This window comes from Babylonia areolata, chromosome 26, assembly GCF_041734735.1.
Source record: "Babylonia areolata isolate BAREFJ2019XMU chromosome 26, ASM4173473v1, whole genome shotgun sequence".
In the NCBI taxonomy this organism is placed as follows: Eukaryota; Metazoa; Mollusca; class Gastropoda; order Neogastropoda; family Buccinidae; genus Babylonia; species Babylonia areolata.
In genome coordinates this window covers 7,534,997-7,550,290 of record NC_134901.1, presented here as the reverse complement: position 1 = coordinate 7,550,290, position 15,294 = coordinate 7,534,997, and the positions used below count along the sequence as shown (strand labels likewise).

At 47.0% G+C, this 15,294-nt stretch overlaps 1 protein-coding gene across 2 annotated transcripts in view; it reads left to right on the top strand.

Moving 5' to 3' along the window:
• Positions 1-9,266, top strand: part of LOC143300404 (rotatin-like) — an 87,203-nt gene extending 77,937 nt beyond the window's left edge. The window contains exons 45-47 of one of the 2 annotated variants that reach the window (XM_076614042.1): positions 3,060-3,188; positions 4,020-4,126; positions 7,627-9,266. In XM_076614042.1, coding sequence (XP_076470157.1) covers positions 3,060-3,188; positions 4,020-4,126; positions 7,627-7,767 — 377 coding nt within the window. In that variant the 3' untranslated portion in view covers positions 7,768-9,266. The remainder of the gene's footprint in view (positions 1-3,059; positions 3,189-4,019; positions 4,127-7,626) is intronic. The other variant, XM_076614043.1, reaches the window with a different exon arrangement.
• Positions 9,267-15,294: the final 6,028 nt, after the last annotated feature.

Here is a 15,294-nt window from a genome sequence, read left to right as displayed (position 1 = left end):
CGTGGAACTGTATTGTGGGCTAGTTGTGCCCGTGGAACTGTATTGTGGGATAGTTGTCTGTGGAACTGTATTGTGGGCTGGTTGTGTCTGTGGAACTGTATTGTGGGATAGTTGTCTGTGGAACTGTATTGTGGGATAGTTGTCTGTGGAACTGTATTGTGGGCTGGTTGTGTATTTGGAACTGTATTGTGGGATAGTTGTGTCCGTGGAACTGTATTGTGGGATAGTTGTCTGTGGAACTGTATTGTGGGCTGGTTGTGTCTGTGGAACTGTATTGTAGGATAGTTGTGTGTGGAACTGTATTGTGGGATAGTTGTGTCCATGGAACTGTATTGTGGGATAGTTGTGTCTGTGGAACTGGATTGTGGGATGGTTGTCTGTGGAACTGGATTGTGGGATGGTTGTCTGTGGAACTGTATTGTGGGATAGTTGTGTCTGTGGAACTGTATTGTCGGATAGTTGTGTCTGTGGAACTGTATTGTGGGATGGTTGTCTGTGGAACTGTATTGTGGGATGGTTGTGTCCATGGAACTGTATTGTGGGATAGTTGTCTGTGGAACTGTATTGTGGGATAGTTGTGTCTGTGGAACTGTATTGTGGGATAGTTGTCTGTGGAACTGTATTGTGGGATAGTTGTCTGCGGAACTGTATTGTGGGATAGTTGTGTCCGTGGAACTGTATTGTGGGCTAGTCGTGTCTGTGGAACTGTATTGTGGGATAGTTGTGTCTGTGGAACTGTATTGTGGGATGGTTGTGTCCATGGAACTGTATTGTAGGATAGTTGTGTCCGTGGAACTGTATTGTGGGATAGTTGTGTCCATGGAACTGTATTGTGGGATAGTTGTGCCCGTGGAACTGTATTGTGGGATAGTTGTGTCCATGGAACTGTATTGTAGGATAGTTGTGCCTGTGGAACTGTATTGTAGGATAGTTGTGCCCGTGGAACTGTATTGTAGGATAGTTGTGTCTGTGGAACTGTATTGTGGGATAGTTGTGCCCGTGGAGCTGTATTGTAGGATAGTTGTGTCCGTGGAACTGTATTGTGGGCTAGTTGTGTCCGTGGAACTGTATTGTGGGATAGTTGTCTGTGGAACTGTATTGTGGGATAGTTGTGTCTGTGGAACTGTATTGTGGGATAGTTGTCTGTGGAACTGTATTGTGGGCTAGTTGTGTCCGTGGAACTGTATTGTGGGATAGTTGTGTCCGTGGAACTGTATTGTGGGATAGTTGTGTGTGGAACTGTATTGTGGGATAGTTGTGTCCATGGAACTGTATTGTGGGATAGTTGTCTGTGGAACTGTATAGTGGGATAGTTGTCTGTGGAACTGTATTGTGGGCTAGTTGTCTGTGGAACTGTATTGTGGGCTAGTTGTGTCCGTGGAACTGTATTGTGGGATAGTTGTGTCTGTGGAACTGGATTGTGGGATGGTTGTCTGTGGAACTGGATTGTGGGATGGTTGTCTGTGGAACTGTATTGTGGGATAGTTGTGTCTGTGGAACTGTATTGTGGGATAGTTGTCTGTGGAACTGTATTGTGGGATAGTTGTCTGTGGAACTGTATTGTGGGCTAGTTGTGTCCGTGGAACTGTATTGTAGGATAGTTGTGTCCGTGGAACTGTATTGTGGGATAGTTGTGTCTGTGGAACTGTATTGTGGGATAGTTGTGTCCATGGAACTGTATTGTGGGATAGTTGTGTCTATGGAACTGTATTGTGGGATAGTCATGTCCATGGAACTGTATTGTGGGATAGTTGTGTCTGTGGAACTGTATTGTGGGATAGTTGTGTCCATGGAACTGTATTGTAGGATAGTTGTGCCCGTGGAACTGCATTGTAGGATAATTGTGTCCGTGGAACTGTATTGTAGGATAGTTGTGCCCGTGGAACTGTATTGTAGGATAATTGTGTCTGTGGAACTGTGTTGTGGGATGATTGTGTCCGTGGAACTGTATTGTAGGAAAGTTGTGCCCGTGGAACTGTATTGTAGGATAGTTGTGTCCGTGGAACTGTATTGTGGGCTAGTTGTGTCCATGGAACTGTATTGTGGGATAGTTGTGTCCGTGGAACTGTATTGTGGGATAGTTGTCTGTGGAACTGTATTGTGGGATAGTTGTGTCCATGAAACTGCATTGTGGGATAGTTGTGTCCGTGGAACTGTATTGTAGGATAGTTGTGTCCGTGGAACTGTATTGTGGGATGGTTGTGTCCGTGGAACTGTATTGTAGGATAGTTGTGTCTGTGGAACTGTATTGTGGGATAGTCCGTCATGTCCTACTGTGACCATCAGAAACAGCAGAGGAGGCAAACGCTGTCCTTACTATCTGGCCTAGAATTCAATTATAGTGGAGAGTGTCTTGCCTAAGTTATATTCCCACTCTCTTGGCCAAGAGGGTTTTAGGACAGTCGGCGCTGGGATGGTTCCCAAAGGCCAACTAGCCCCCAAGATTGCAGCACTAAGAGTCAGTGCAACCTTGCCTCCTAGTGTGAGAGTTATAGTCCTTCACAAAAGACTAAGCTGTAAATGAATTTCCACTGCGGTAGAGAAGCCATTGATCATACAGCGCTTACTCTGCTGTTGGCCCAACTGTAAGCTTTTGTCAATTTGTGATATAAGCAAAGTGGCCGGAAAGGCCATGGGAATCATTGTCTGTCAGCCATGCCATCATGCATTTCAATACAAGCTATCAGAAAAATGTTACCTGTAATTGCAGCATTTCAGTATACCAGTTATCACGTGGGTGTCCAATTCTTATGATCCCATAAGGAAGAGAAGGGCCAGTTTCAGCACAAGATAAGAGTGATATTTGGGGTGTGTTGTATTTGATTCCCGGCAGTTAATAACATCATGTGCTTTAAGACATTTACCATTCTGTTCAGGGAGCTTGTTATCACTCCTCTACTGTCCTGTACTGTGCTGTAAGTGGGAGCATAAATGTAAAACTCTCCCAAGACAAACTCTTTGAGCCGACTGCTTTCCCTCTGAGGGAACAACACTGTATTATGTATGTGTGTGTGTGTGTGTTTCTGTGTGTGTGTGTGTGTGTGTGTGTGTGTTTCCAGAGTGTCTGACTGTGCTGCTGGACTTCATGGAGAACGGGTTCGCATCTCCTCACTGTCAGGAGTGTGCCGTGCTAGTGCTGCGCAACATGTGTTGCCATGCCGCCAACAAACCCAAACTTCTGGCCAATGGTGGGTGTGCTGTGGCGTGTGTGTGGGGTTGTTTAGTGTTTGTGTTGTGTATTGTGTGTGTGTGCGGCTTTGTGGGTTGTGTGTGTATGTGATCCCATGGCGCCAGAGAATATGATGTTGACAAAGAATGTGATCCTGTGTTGTGTTGACAGAGAATGTGGTGTTGACAGATGATGTGATGTTGACAGAGAATGTGATGTGGTGTTGGCAGAATGTGTAGTGTTGACATAGTTTGATGTGGTGTTGACAGAGAATGTGATGTGGTGTTGGCAGAGAATGTGGTGTGGTGTTGGCAGAGAATGTGATGTGGTGTTGACAGAGAATGTGGTTTTAACAGGGAATGTGATATGTTGTTGACAGAGAATGTGATTTTAACAGGGAGTGTTATGTGTTGTTGACAGAGAATGTGATTTTGACAGGGAGTGCGATGTATTGTTGACAGAGAATGTGATGTGATGTTAACAGAGTTTGATGTGATGTTGACAGAGAATGTGATGTGATGTTGACGGAGAATGTGATGTGGGGTTGATGGAGAATGTGATGTGGTGTTGACAGAGAATGTGATGTGGGGTTGACGGAGAATGTGATGTGGGGTTGACGGAGAATGTGATGTGGGGTTGATGGAGAATGTGATGTGGAGTTGATGGAGAATGTGATGTGGGGTTGATGGAGAATGTGATGTGATGTTGACGGAGAATGTGATGTGGGGTTGATGGAGAATGTGATGTGATGTTGACGGAGAATGTGATGTGGTGTTGACGGAGAATGTGATGTGGTGTTGACGGAGAATGTGATGTGGTGTTGACGGAGAATGTGATGTGGTGTTGACAGAGAATGTGATCCGGTGCTGTGTGGAGATGGTGGAGGATTCAGACAACAGCCAGCTGCAGACACTGGCAGCGTCCGCCCTGTGGGCCCTGGCTCACAACAACCACAAGGTGTGTGCTCTGTCAGATACTGATGTGTCCTGTCTCCTCTGTCACACGCTGCTGTGTTGTGTGTCTTCTGTCACACACTGCTGTGTTGTGTGTACATGTGTCCTCCGTCACACACTGCTGTGTAGTGTGTACATGTGTTATGTGTCCTCTGTTACACACTGCTGTGTTGTGTGTACATTTGTTGTGTGTCCTCTGTTACACACTGCTGTGTTGTGTGTACATGTGTTATGTGTCCTCTGTTACACACTGCTGTGTTGTGTGTACATGTGTCCTGTGTCCTCTGTCAGACACTGCTGTGTTGTGTGTACATGTGTCATGTGTCCTCTCAGCTCTGTCACACACTGCTGTGTTGTGTGTCCTCTGTCACACACTGCTGTGTTGTGTGTACACGTGTCACGTGTCCTCTGTCACACACTGCTGTGTTGTGTGTACACGTGTCACGTGTCCTCTGTCACACACTACTGTGTTGTGTGTACATGTGTTGTGTGTCCTCTCAGCTCTGTCATACACTGCTGTGTTGTGTGTCCTCTGTCACACGCTGCTGTGTTGTGTGTACATGTGTTGTGTGTCCTTTGTCACACACTGTTGTGTTGTGTGTCCTCTGTCACACACTGGTGTTGTGTGTACATGTGTCCTGTGTCCTCTGTCACACACTGCTGTATAGTGTGTGCATGTGCTGTGTGTCCTCTGTCACACACTGCTGTGTAGTGTGTACATGTGTCCTGTGTCCTCTGTCACACACTGCTGTGTAGTGTGTACATGTGTCCTGTGTCCTCTGTCACACACTGCTGTATAGTGTGTGCATGTGCTGTGTGTCCTCTGTCACACACTGCTGTGTAGTGTGTACATGTGTTGTGTGTTCTCTGTCACACACTGCTGTGTTGTGTGTACATGTGTCCTGTGTCCTCTGTCACACACTGCTGTGTAGTGTGTGCATGTGTTGTGTGTCCTCTGTCACACACTGCTGTGTTGTGTGTACATGTGTTGTGTGTCCTCTGTCACACACTGCTGTGTTGTGTGTACATGTGTTGTGTGTCCTCTGTCACACACTGCTGTGTTGTGTGTCCTCTGTCATACACTGCTGTGTAGTGTGTATATGTGTCCTGTGTCCTCTGTCAGACATTGCTGTGTTGTGTGTACAAGTGTTGTGTGTCCACACATCTTTGTCTGGTTACATATGTTGGCTGTGTTTTGTGTGTGGACAAGATGTGCTGGTACAGGTACTTCTTCATCAGCAAGCCTTCCCTGACAGTTTGATAGAAATATTCCAGAAGAAATACCTGTGATCAGTGCTGACTTGGGTCATGCCATGGGGAAACATCACTTAGCTGGGAGACCTGGCGAGATCAGTGCAGTTTTCCTTGCCCATTACCGTTGTTGAAATGGTGAAACATTGAAGTGAGTGATGATATGAGTACTTATGTAGCGCCTATCCTCAATCGGAGACCAAGCTCTCAGCGCTTGACTCCTGAAAGTGGCGCTCTTTGTCCCGACGTGGCCCAGTCATGTGGAACAAACTACCTCAGTCTGTCACATACATTCCTCACTTCATTTAAAAAGTTATCGAAAAAATGGCCACTTCTATTCTGCCTTTCATCTTTTTGATTTATGTACTTCTTGATTTTCTGGTGGCTGTGTGTGTGTGTATGCGTGTGTTTGTGTATGTACATCATACACACGTGAGTGTATGTATGTAATATGTATGTAACACTTTTTATTGTGATCTATCTAGGGGGATTGAGTGTCAGTCTGCATTATTATCATTATTATTACTATGGTGATGTATGGGTCTGTATGACAGTCAACTACTTTCGGTGTGACTGTCAGGACAGCGCAGGAGGCAGCTGACGTCCTGACTGTCTGGAATAGAATTTGATAACAGTGACCACCACCCCCGAAAGCAGAGTATGGCTGCCTACATGGCGGGGTAAAAACGGTCATACACATAACAGCCCACTCGTGTGCATACGAGTGAACATGGGAGTTGCAGCCCACAAACGCAGAAGAAGAAAACAGTGGAGAGTATCTTGCTAAAGTTACATCCCCACTCAGTCAATAAGACTTTTAGACTGTTGGGTGTTGAAATGGTCTCCAGATGCCAAGTAGCCCCAAATGCTGCAGCACTTAGAGCCAGTGCAACCTTGCCTCCTAGTTTGAGTGTCATAGTCCTTCACTAACGACTAAGCTGTAGATTAATTCCCACTGCGGTGAAGAAACCATTGATCTTACAGCTCTGACTTTGCTGTTGGCCCATTGGAATTTGTGTGTGGTGTGTGTGTTTTAGGTGAAGGTGGCCATTTGAAATGTGTGGCATGTGTGTTTCAGGTGAAGGTGGCCATTTGAAATGTGTGGCATGTGTGTGTTTCAGGTGAAGGTGGCCATTTAAAATGTGTGGTATGTGTGTTTCAGGCGAAGGTGGCCATTTGAAATGTGTGGTGTGTGTTTCAGGCAAAGGTGGCCATTTGAAATGTGTGGTGTGTGTGTTTTCAGGTGAAGGTTGCGATTTGAAATGTGTGTTTCAGGTGAAGGTGGCCATTTGAAATGTGTGGCATGTGTGTGTTTCAGGTGAAGGTGGCCATTTGAAATGTGTGGTATGTGTGTTTCAGGCGAAGGTGGCCATTTGAAATGTGTGGTGTGTGTGTTTCAGGTGAAGGTGGCCATTTGAAATGTGTGGTGTGTGTGTTTCAGGCAAAGGTGGCCATTTGAAATGTGTGGTGTGTGTGTGGTGTGTGTGTTTCAGGTGAAGGTGGCCATTTGAAATGTGTGGTGTGTGTGTTTCAGGTGAAGGTGGCCATTTGAAATGTGTGGTGTGTGTGTTTCAGGCGAAGGTGGCCATTTGAAATGTGTGGTATGTGTGTTTCAGGCGAAGGTGGCCATTTGAAATGTGTGGTGTGTGTGTTTCAGGTGAAGGTGGCCATTTGAAATGTGTGGTGTGTGTGTTTCAGGCAAAGGTGGCCATTTGAAATGTGTGGTGTGTGTGTGGTGTGTGTGTTTCAGGTGAAGGTGGCCATTTGAAATGTGTGGTGTGTGTGTTTCAGGCGAAGGTGGCCATTTGAAATGTGTGGTGTGTGTGTTTCAGGCAAAGGTGGCCATTTGAAATGTGTGGTGTGTGTGTTTCAGGCAAAGGTGGCCATTTGAAATGTGTGGTGTGTGTGTTTCAGGCAAAGGTGGCCTTTTGAAATGTGTGGTGTGTGTGTTTCAGGCAAAGGTGGCCATTTGAAATGTGTGGTGTTTGTGTTTCAGGCAAAGGTGGCCATTTGAAATGTGTGGTGTGTGTGTTTCAGGCAAAGGTGGCCATTTGAAATGTGTGGTGTGTGTGTTTCAGGCGAAGGTGGCCATTTGAAATGTGTGGTGTGTGTGTTTCAGGCGAAGGTGGCCATTTGAAATGTGTGGTGTGTGTGTTTCAGGCAAAGGTGGCGATTTGAAATGTGTGGTGTGTGTGTGGTGTGTGTGTTTCAGGCAAAGGTGGCCATTTGAAATGTGTGGTGTGTGTGTTTCAGGCAAAGGTGGCGATGAAAGGGGTGAACACTGTGGGGCGGATGAGGGCCTGTCTGAAGACTGTGCAGGCTGAGGGACACAGCATGGAGCACGTCACCTGCTCCCAGAACATCCAGGCCCTCATCACCACCCTCACCACCTAGATCCCCGAACATCCAGGCCCTCATCACCACCCTCACCACCTAGATCTAACATCATCCAGGCCCTCATCACCACCCTCACCACCTAGATCCCACATCATCCAGGCCCTCATCACCACCCTCACCACCTAGATCCCACATCATCCAGGCCCTCATCACCACCCTCACCACCTAGATCCCACAACATCCAGGCCCTCATCACCACCCTCACCACCTAGATCCCCGAACATCCAGGCCCTCATCACCACCTAGATCTAACATCATCCAGGCCCTCATCACCACCCTCACCACCTAGATCCCACATCATCCAGGCCCTCATCACCACCCTCACCACCTAGATCCCACAACATCCAGGCCCTCATCACCACCCTCACCACCTAGATCCCACAACATCCAGGCCCTCATCACCACCCTCACCACCTAGATCCCCGAACATCCAGGCCCTCATCACCACCCTCACCACCTAGATCTAACACCATCCAGGCCCTCATCACCACCCTCACCACCTAGATCCCACATCATCCAGGCCCTCATCACCACCCTCACCACCTAGATCCCACATCATCCAGGCCCTCATCACCACCTAGATCCCACAACATCCAGGCCCTCATCACCACCCTCACCACCTAGATCCCACATCATCCAGGCCCTCATCACCACCCTCACCACCTAGATCCCACATCATCCAGACCCTCATCACCACCCTCACCACCTAGATCCCACAACATCCAGGCCCTCATCACCACCCTCACCACCTAGATCTAACATCATCCATGCCCTCATCACCATCCTCACCACCTAGATCCCATAACATACAGGCCCTCATCACCACCTAGATCCCACATCATCCAGGCCCTCATCACCACCCTCGACGGCCGCAATAGCTGAATGGTTAAAGTGTTGGACTTTCAATCTGAGGGTCCCGGGTTCGAATCACAGTGACAGCGCCTGGTGGGTGAAGGGTGGAGATTTTTCCGATCTCCCAGGTCAACATATGTGCAGACCTGCCAGTGCCTAAACCTCTTTCATGTGTATACGCAAGCAGAAGATCAAATACGCACGATAAAGATCCTGTAATCCATATCAGCATTCGGTGGGTTATGGAAACAAGAACATACCCAGCATACACATCCCTGAAAGCGGAGTATGGCTGCCTACATGGCGGGTTAAAAATGGTCATACACATAAAAGCCCACTCGCGTATATACGAGTGAACGTGGGAGTTGCAGCCCACGAACACAAAAGAAAAAGAAAGAATCACCACCCTCACCACCTAGATCCCACATCATCCAGGCCCTCATTACCACCCTCACCACAATATCCAGGCCCTCATCACCACCCTCACCACAATATCCAGGCCCTCATCACCACCCTCACAACATCCAGACCCTCATTACCACCCTCACCACATCCAGGCCCTCATTACCACCCTCACCACAATATCCAGGCCCTCATCACCACCCTCACAACATCCAGGCCCTCATCACCACCCTCACCACCTAGAGCTGTGTGTGTGTGGAAGGTGGGATGAGAGCTGTGACTTCACATTGTGGGGAGGGAGAAGGAGGGGTGGTGGGGTTCAGTTGGGCTGTGGATGACGACAACTGCTGTCCCTACCAGTGAGGTGTGGGCTGCTCAGTGTTTTGTTCGTTTTATTTTGGAAGTTGGATCTGTCCGCTGGTTTGTGTGTGGGCGACTTGGGTTTGACATGTCCGGGCTGCTGGCTGGTGATGCCTTGGCTGGTGATGCCTGGATAGGACGATAGCTGGTGACAGGCTGTGTGTAAAATCAGCATCTTCACTTGGCCGATGTCATGGGTGGCGTCTCTACACACACACACAGTTCTGCAAGATGGACCACTGTAGATATATCAAGATGGACCACTGTAGATATCAGTCAAGATGGACCATTGTAGATATGTCAAAATGGACCACTGTAGATATTGGTCAAGATGGACCACTACAGATATCAGAGACAGGTCAGTGAGTGGCAGGGGCAGTCCAAGGTTCTGGCCGCTGACCTGGTCACTTCTGGCGTAGAAGATGGCAGGTGTTTTACATGCCTGTCCGTGTTCATCTGTGTCTGTCCTCTTGACAACAATGATCAGGTTGAAGAGAGAGAACAACAACAAAAGATGCCTGCTGGATGTGTACAGGTGATCTTCAACGTGCTGCATCCTGTGAAGTTTGTTCAGCAGGGATGTCAGTGTTGTGTAAATCATTGCAGCCACACCTCCACACGTCCAGTATTGTCTGTGATCACACTGTGCGCAACTCATTTACATGTACAGTCTGTGTGTTGATTGATACCATTGTGATGAAGCAAACTGTTGTGTTCACTGTTGTATGATTGTGAACTGCTGCGTGTACTTTATTTCTTTCTTTTTTTTTTGTGGGTTGGAAAGGAAAGGGGTGGGTGCACAAGGGTGTATGTGCCTGAAGCTTTCCTTCACCAGTTTTTAAATACACTACACAGAGAAGAAACTGGTGGCCCATGTGGTGCAAGGAATGGAGTTGGGGTGCGGCATTAATTTCCGTCACTGATCTTATAGACAGAAGTATTCAAAGCTCCAGTCGGACATTTATTAGAGCTGGATGCTGACATCATAGTGCCATAATTCGAACTTCAGTTATTTGTAAAGTTCTCACAGATGATACTAAAAAAAAAAAAAAAAAGTATGATTCCAAGTCAGCTTCATCACAACCCAAATGAGTGAATACTGGAGCCAGGTGTCTCCGCCCTCCCTTGCAGCAGACTTGTGACAGTGAGTTACACTGATGACAGGTCAGGCCACAGTGAGTTACACTGATGACAGGTCAGGCCACAGTGGGTTACAGAGTTACACTGATGACAGGTCAGGCCACAGTGGGTTACTGAGTTACACTGATGACAGGTCAGGCCACAGTGGGTTACAGAGTTACACTGATGACAGGTCAGGCCACAGTGGGTTACACTGATGACAGGTCAGGCCACAGTGAGTTACACTGATGACTGCTGCCTGCCTGTGTTTGCTGTCCTTCATTTTGACTGTGTGGTAGTATCCCTACATGTCTGTTAGCAAAAAATACCCCAGCTTTGAGTTACAGATAAATTCAGCACTCCAAGGGAACAACAAAACAAAAAAAGAAGAAAAAAAGGTTGAGCTATAATGGTTAAAGATCCCAGAAAAAAAAGCACAAGCACTTGTAACTAGCCTGTTTTCCTGTCCTCCCATTTTCCTTTATTTGGTTTGAAAGGATTGAGTGTACATAGCATTACACATCTCTACCATACTGCTCACTCTCATACTCCGACACATAATATACTGACATGTTGATAACGGTTTATGCATGTTTTAATTCACAGATAAGTTAGTGATCATAATCTATACACTTGTTCTACATTAAATGAAATGTGTTCATATACATTCTAATAAAGATTGTGTGTGTGAGAGAATGAGTATTTGAAGTTGATCCGTCCATCGAAAGTTACTCCATTTTCCAGTGACTTTAGATCTCTGCCACCTCCTTGTTACCAGTGGTTAAAAAAAAAAAAAAAAAAAAAAAAAGCACCCACCCACTCTCTCCCCATAGCATGCTGTTATTGCCTCCAGCCAGTTAGAGATCTTGGTGATCACACTTCACTCCCAACATCACAGCCACCCCCTCTGTGTGGGATCCTTGAAACCCCATTCTGTCACCCACACGAAGAAGAGAGAACTGAGCACTACAGGACATCAAAGAAAGCACATGGAACATGACATGATGGCCACTTAGAGATGTGTCACCCATCTCTTCTTAACACCCAAAGTAAATACATCAACCCCAACATCTTGTTCTGAGCACAGTCACTTACTGTCTGCATCATCACAATTAGTCCACTGATTTAACAGGGGTGGGGGGCAGGGGACAGAATCCACGTGGTAAGATGAAACCACGGACTGCCATGAGGGGTGAGAGGGAGAATCCACCCTCCACATGTAAAGATGACACCACTAACTGCAACAGCACTGAACACTGACACCACAGGTGTGCAACATAAAATACAGGTCATTCTGAAATAAATGCAGTTTGAGGTCTGTTCCTTGGTTTTTTTCCTCCCATATGTGCCTCATATGTTTGTTCAGATACCAATGACACCTAATATCATTTCTACACATCACGTTTTTTGGCATTTCCTAGTGAAAAAATGACACCAATAATTGTTTTTTTGTAAACTGGATCCCCAGGACGGGCTTTGCTGCTAGCTGCACAGTGTGTCAGACTTTACAGTGACGACGAAAGAAGTGACTGACGTCAGTACTGTCGAACAGTGATGCTGACACCTGATAAAAGAAGAAAAGGGGGGAAAGGACAACTCTTGTTTTATGCTGTCAACTACTGAAAAAACCAACACAGACCAAGTCTTTAAAGTAAATCCCAAACTACACCACCTTGTCACCAGATTCAGTTTGACACTGCCTGCCACCCGCACCCTCACCGTACACTGACAAAACTTCATCTCCACTCAAATATTGCCGACAGTTAATAACTTGTACCTTTCATTTAGAGATTTGCAGATCCTACCGTTTAGGTAGCTGCACTGTGGTACATGATTCACATTCTCACAGACTGCCCCCACACACATCACTCACACTGTCACTGTGTTTGCCCACACAAACATCACAGGCATTAAAAACAAAACCACCTACAACCCAAAACTTCAGGCCAAAAAACAAGAAAAAGAAGTGTATACACAAAACATAGCAGGCCCAGGAAAGAGGCAGCCATTACTCGCAGCAAATTCCTGCCTGGCAAACCAATCAAGATGGCTATTACTCTTCTCCTCAACAAGGTGCACCATAAATCATTTCAGTTTGTTTATCTCAATGCTGCTACCATGGTAGTTGTGCTCAGTTGTGCATTTTTTTTCTTTGTACAATTTTTCAAAAATACATTTGAGCCATCTGCTTCTTGTTCAGATCTCTGTACATTTTAAAGACAATATGCTTGACTCTTTCACCATCACAGGCGACTTAAGCTGACCAAACAGTTCACCAGCAATTTCAAAGGGTCATGTTAACTCACTCCGGACAGCAAGTTTTCTCCCTTGCTTTTCCCCACAGACGGTCCATTTGCAAGGGTTTGAAAAAATTACAAACAATACAAAATACAGGTAAGAAAATGAAACTTTCAGAGCTGGTTTATTATGTGTTGGGCTATTACATAAAAAAAAAAAAAAAAATTCTCATCTTATATTTACAGTTTTGCCATTATGTAGAAAATAATGCCAATTTTTCACCCCGACTCACCATACACATGCTCGCTTTCTGCACTTAATTCACTTTCTTCTTCATCATCATCCACCTCTTCAGTGTCTGACCCTTCAGTTTGTAGCATTTCAAATACTTCGGCAACACTAAAACGTTGCCATCGTTGCCTTGTTTGCTCTGCAACATTTTGATAAGAACCTGCTTCAGACGCCACTTTTCTAACAGGCTGGCACACGAGCAGGCGACCAGTCAGTGACTTTGTCAGCGTGTGTGCGAGACAGGCCACACATGACAGGGTGGCCAATCATACCATTCAGTTGTGGAGTGACCCAGAATAGCACACTGCTTGGCTAATCACAAAATTGCGTGTACAGCGCATGATGGATTTTTATTTTTTGGAAAATGCTATTCCATTCCGTCGTCCGAATCCGAATACACTTTATGTAGGAATGCTCACGCATTCCGTCATCCGGAGAGAGTTAAAGGGACTGTCTTTCACATTGTAACAAAGCTTGACAGCCGCAGCCAACTTTCCTGCGCAACAGGAACTGACTAACCTTCCCCCCTTGACCGACTTTGAAGTGAACTAGTCCACTGTGTTTTCTGACATGAATCAGATCATGTGACTGACAACGTCGAGTTTAGAATATCTGGCGAAACTTGGTGGCGAAAGAGTTAATGGGAACAGCCCCAAACTGGGCTGTTGTACTGCCTGGACAGGGAACACACTTTGATTTGCTGTCTGCAGGGATGACACATTTTCAGGAATGCACTGTTTAGATAGGAGCTGTCTTCTTCTTCGTTCATGGGCTGCGATTCCCACGTTCACTTGTATACACGGGTGGGCCTTTACATGTCTGACCATTTTTACCCCTGCCATATACTCTAAGTAGTGATACGCTGTTTTCAGGGGGACTATGAGACAGGACTTGTGAAAAACAGAACACCACCAATAAGAAATGCTTGCTGATAAACAATATTAAAAGACCAGATGCCACAAAAAAAATTTTCTTTATTGCAGTGTTTGAGGAATGTCAAACTTTGTCTGGCCACAAGACGGACACTGACCCTTTCCAATGCCAACGCCCAACACAGACATTGTCACAGCAGCAGAACAAGACAGAGGCAGTGCTGTGTGTGTGAACACAGCTCACTGACATCCATGTGGCCCTCGCGCTGTCAACCACATGGTACAACACTCACAGCGCTGCGGATATCTATCATGTATGTACAGACACAATGTAACGTAGTCGCCCATTCCCATTCCCCATCCCAATAAAATTACTTTAAAAATACATACACTGAAAAAAGGAGATGGAGACAGAGGGAGGTAATATTTGTGATGTCCTGTAGCCAGGTGCGGGATCCTCCACACCACACTGACTGCACAGTCACACGGCCAGGTGAGGGATCCTCCACACCACACTGACTGCACAGTCACACAGCCAGGTGAGGGATCCTCCACACCACACTGACTGCACAGTCACACAGCCAGGTGAGGGATCCTCCACACCACACTGACTGCACAGTCACACGGCCAGGTGAGGGATCCTCCACACCACACTGACTGCACAGTCACACAGCCAGGTGAGGGATCCTCCACACCACACTGACTGCACAGTCACACGGCCAGGTGAGGGATCCTCCACACCACACTGACTGCACAGTCACACGGCCAGGTGAGGGATCCTCCACACTGACTGCACAGTCACACGGCCAGGTGAGAGATCCTTCACACCACACTGACTGCACAGTCACACAGCCCGGTGAGGGATCCTCCACATCACACTGACTGCACAGTCACACGGCCAGGTGAGGGATCCTCCACACCACACTGACTGCACAGTCACACAGCCAGGTGACGGATCCTCCACACTGACTGCACAGTCACATGGCCAGGTGAGAGATCCTCCACACCACACTGACTGCACAGTCACATGGCCAGGTGAGAGATCCTTCACACCACACTGACTGCACAGTCACACAGCCAGGTGAGGGATCCTCCACACCACACTGACTGCACAGTCACACAACTTGGTGAGGGATCCTCCACACCACACTGACTGCACAGTCACACAGCCAGGTGAGGGATCCTCCACACTGACTGCACAGTCACACAGCCAGGTGAGGGATCCTCCACACTGACTGCACAGTCACACGGCCAGGTGAGAGATCCTCCACACCACACTGACTGCACAGTCACATGGCCAGGTGAGGGATCCTCCACACCACACTGACTGCACAGTCACACAACTTGGTGAGGGATCCTCCACACCACACTGACTGCACAGTCACACAGC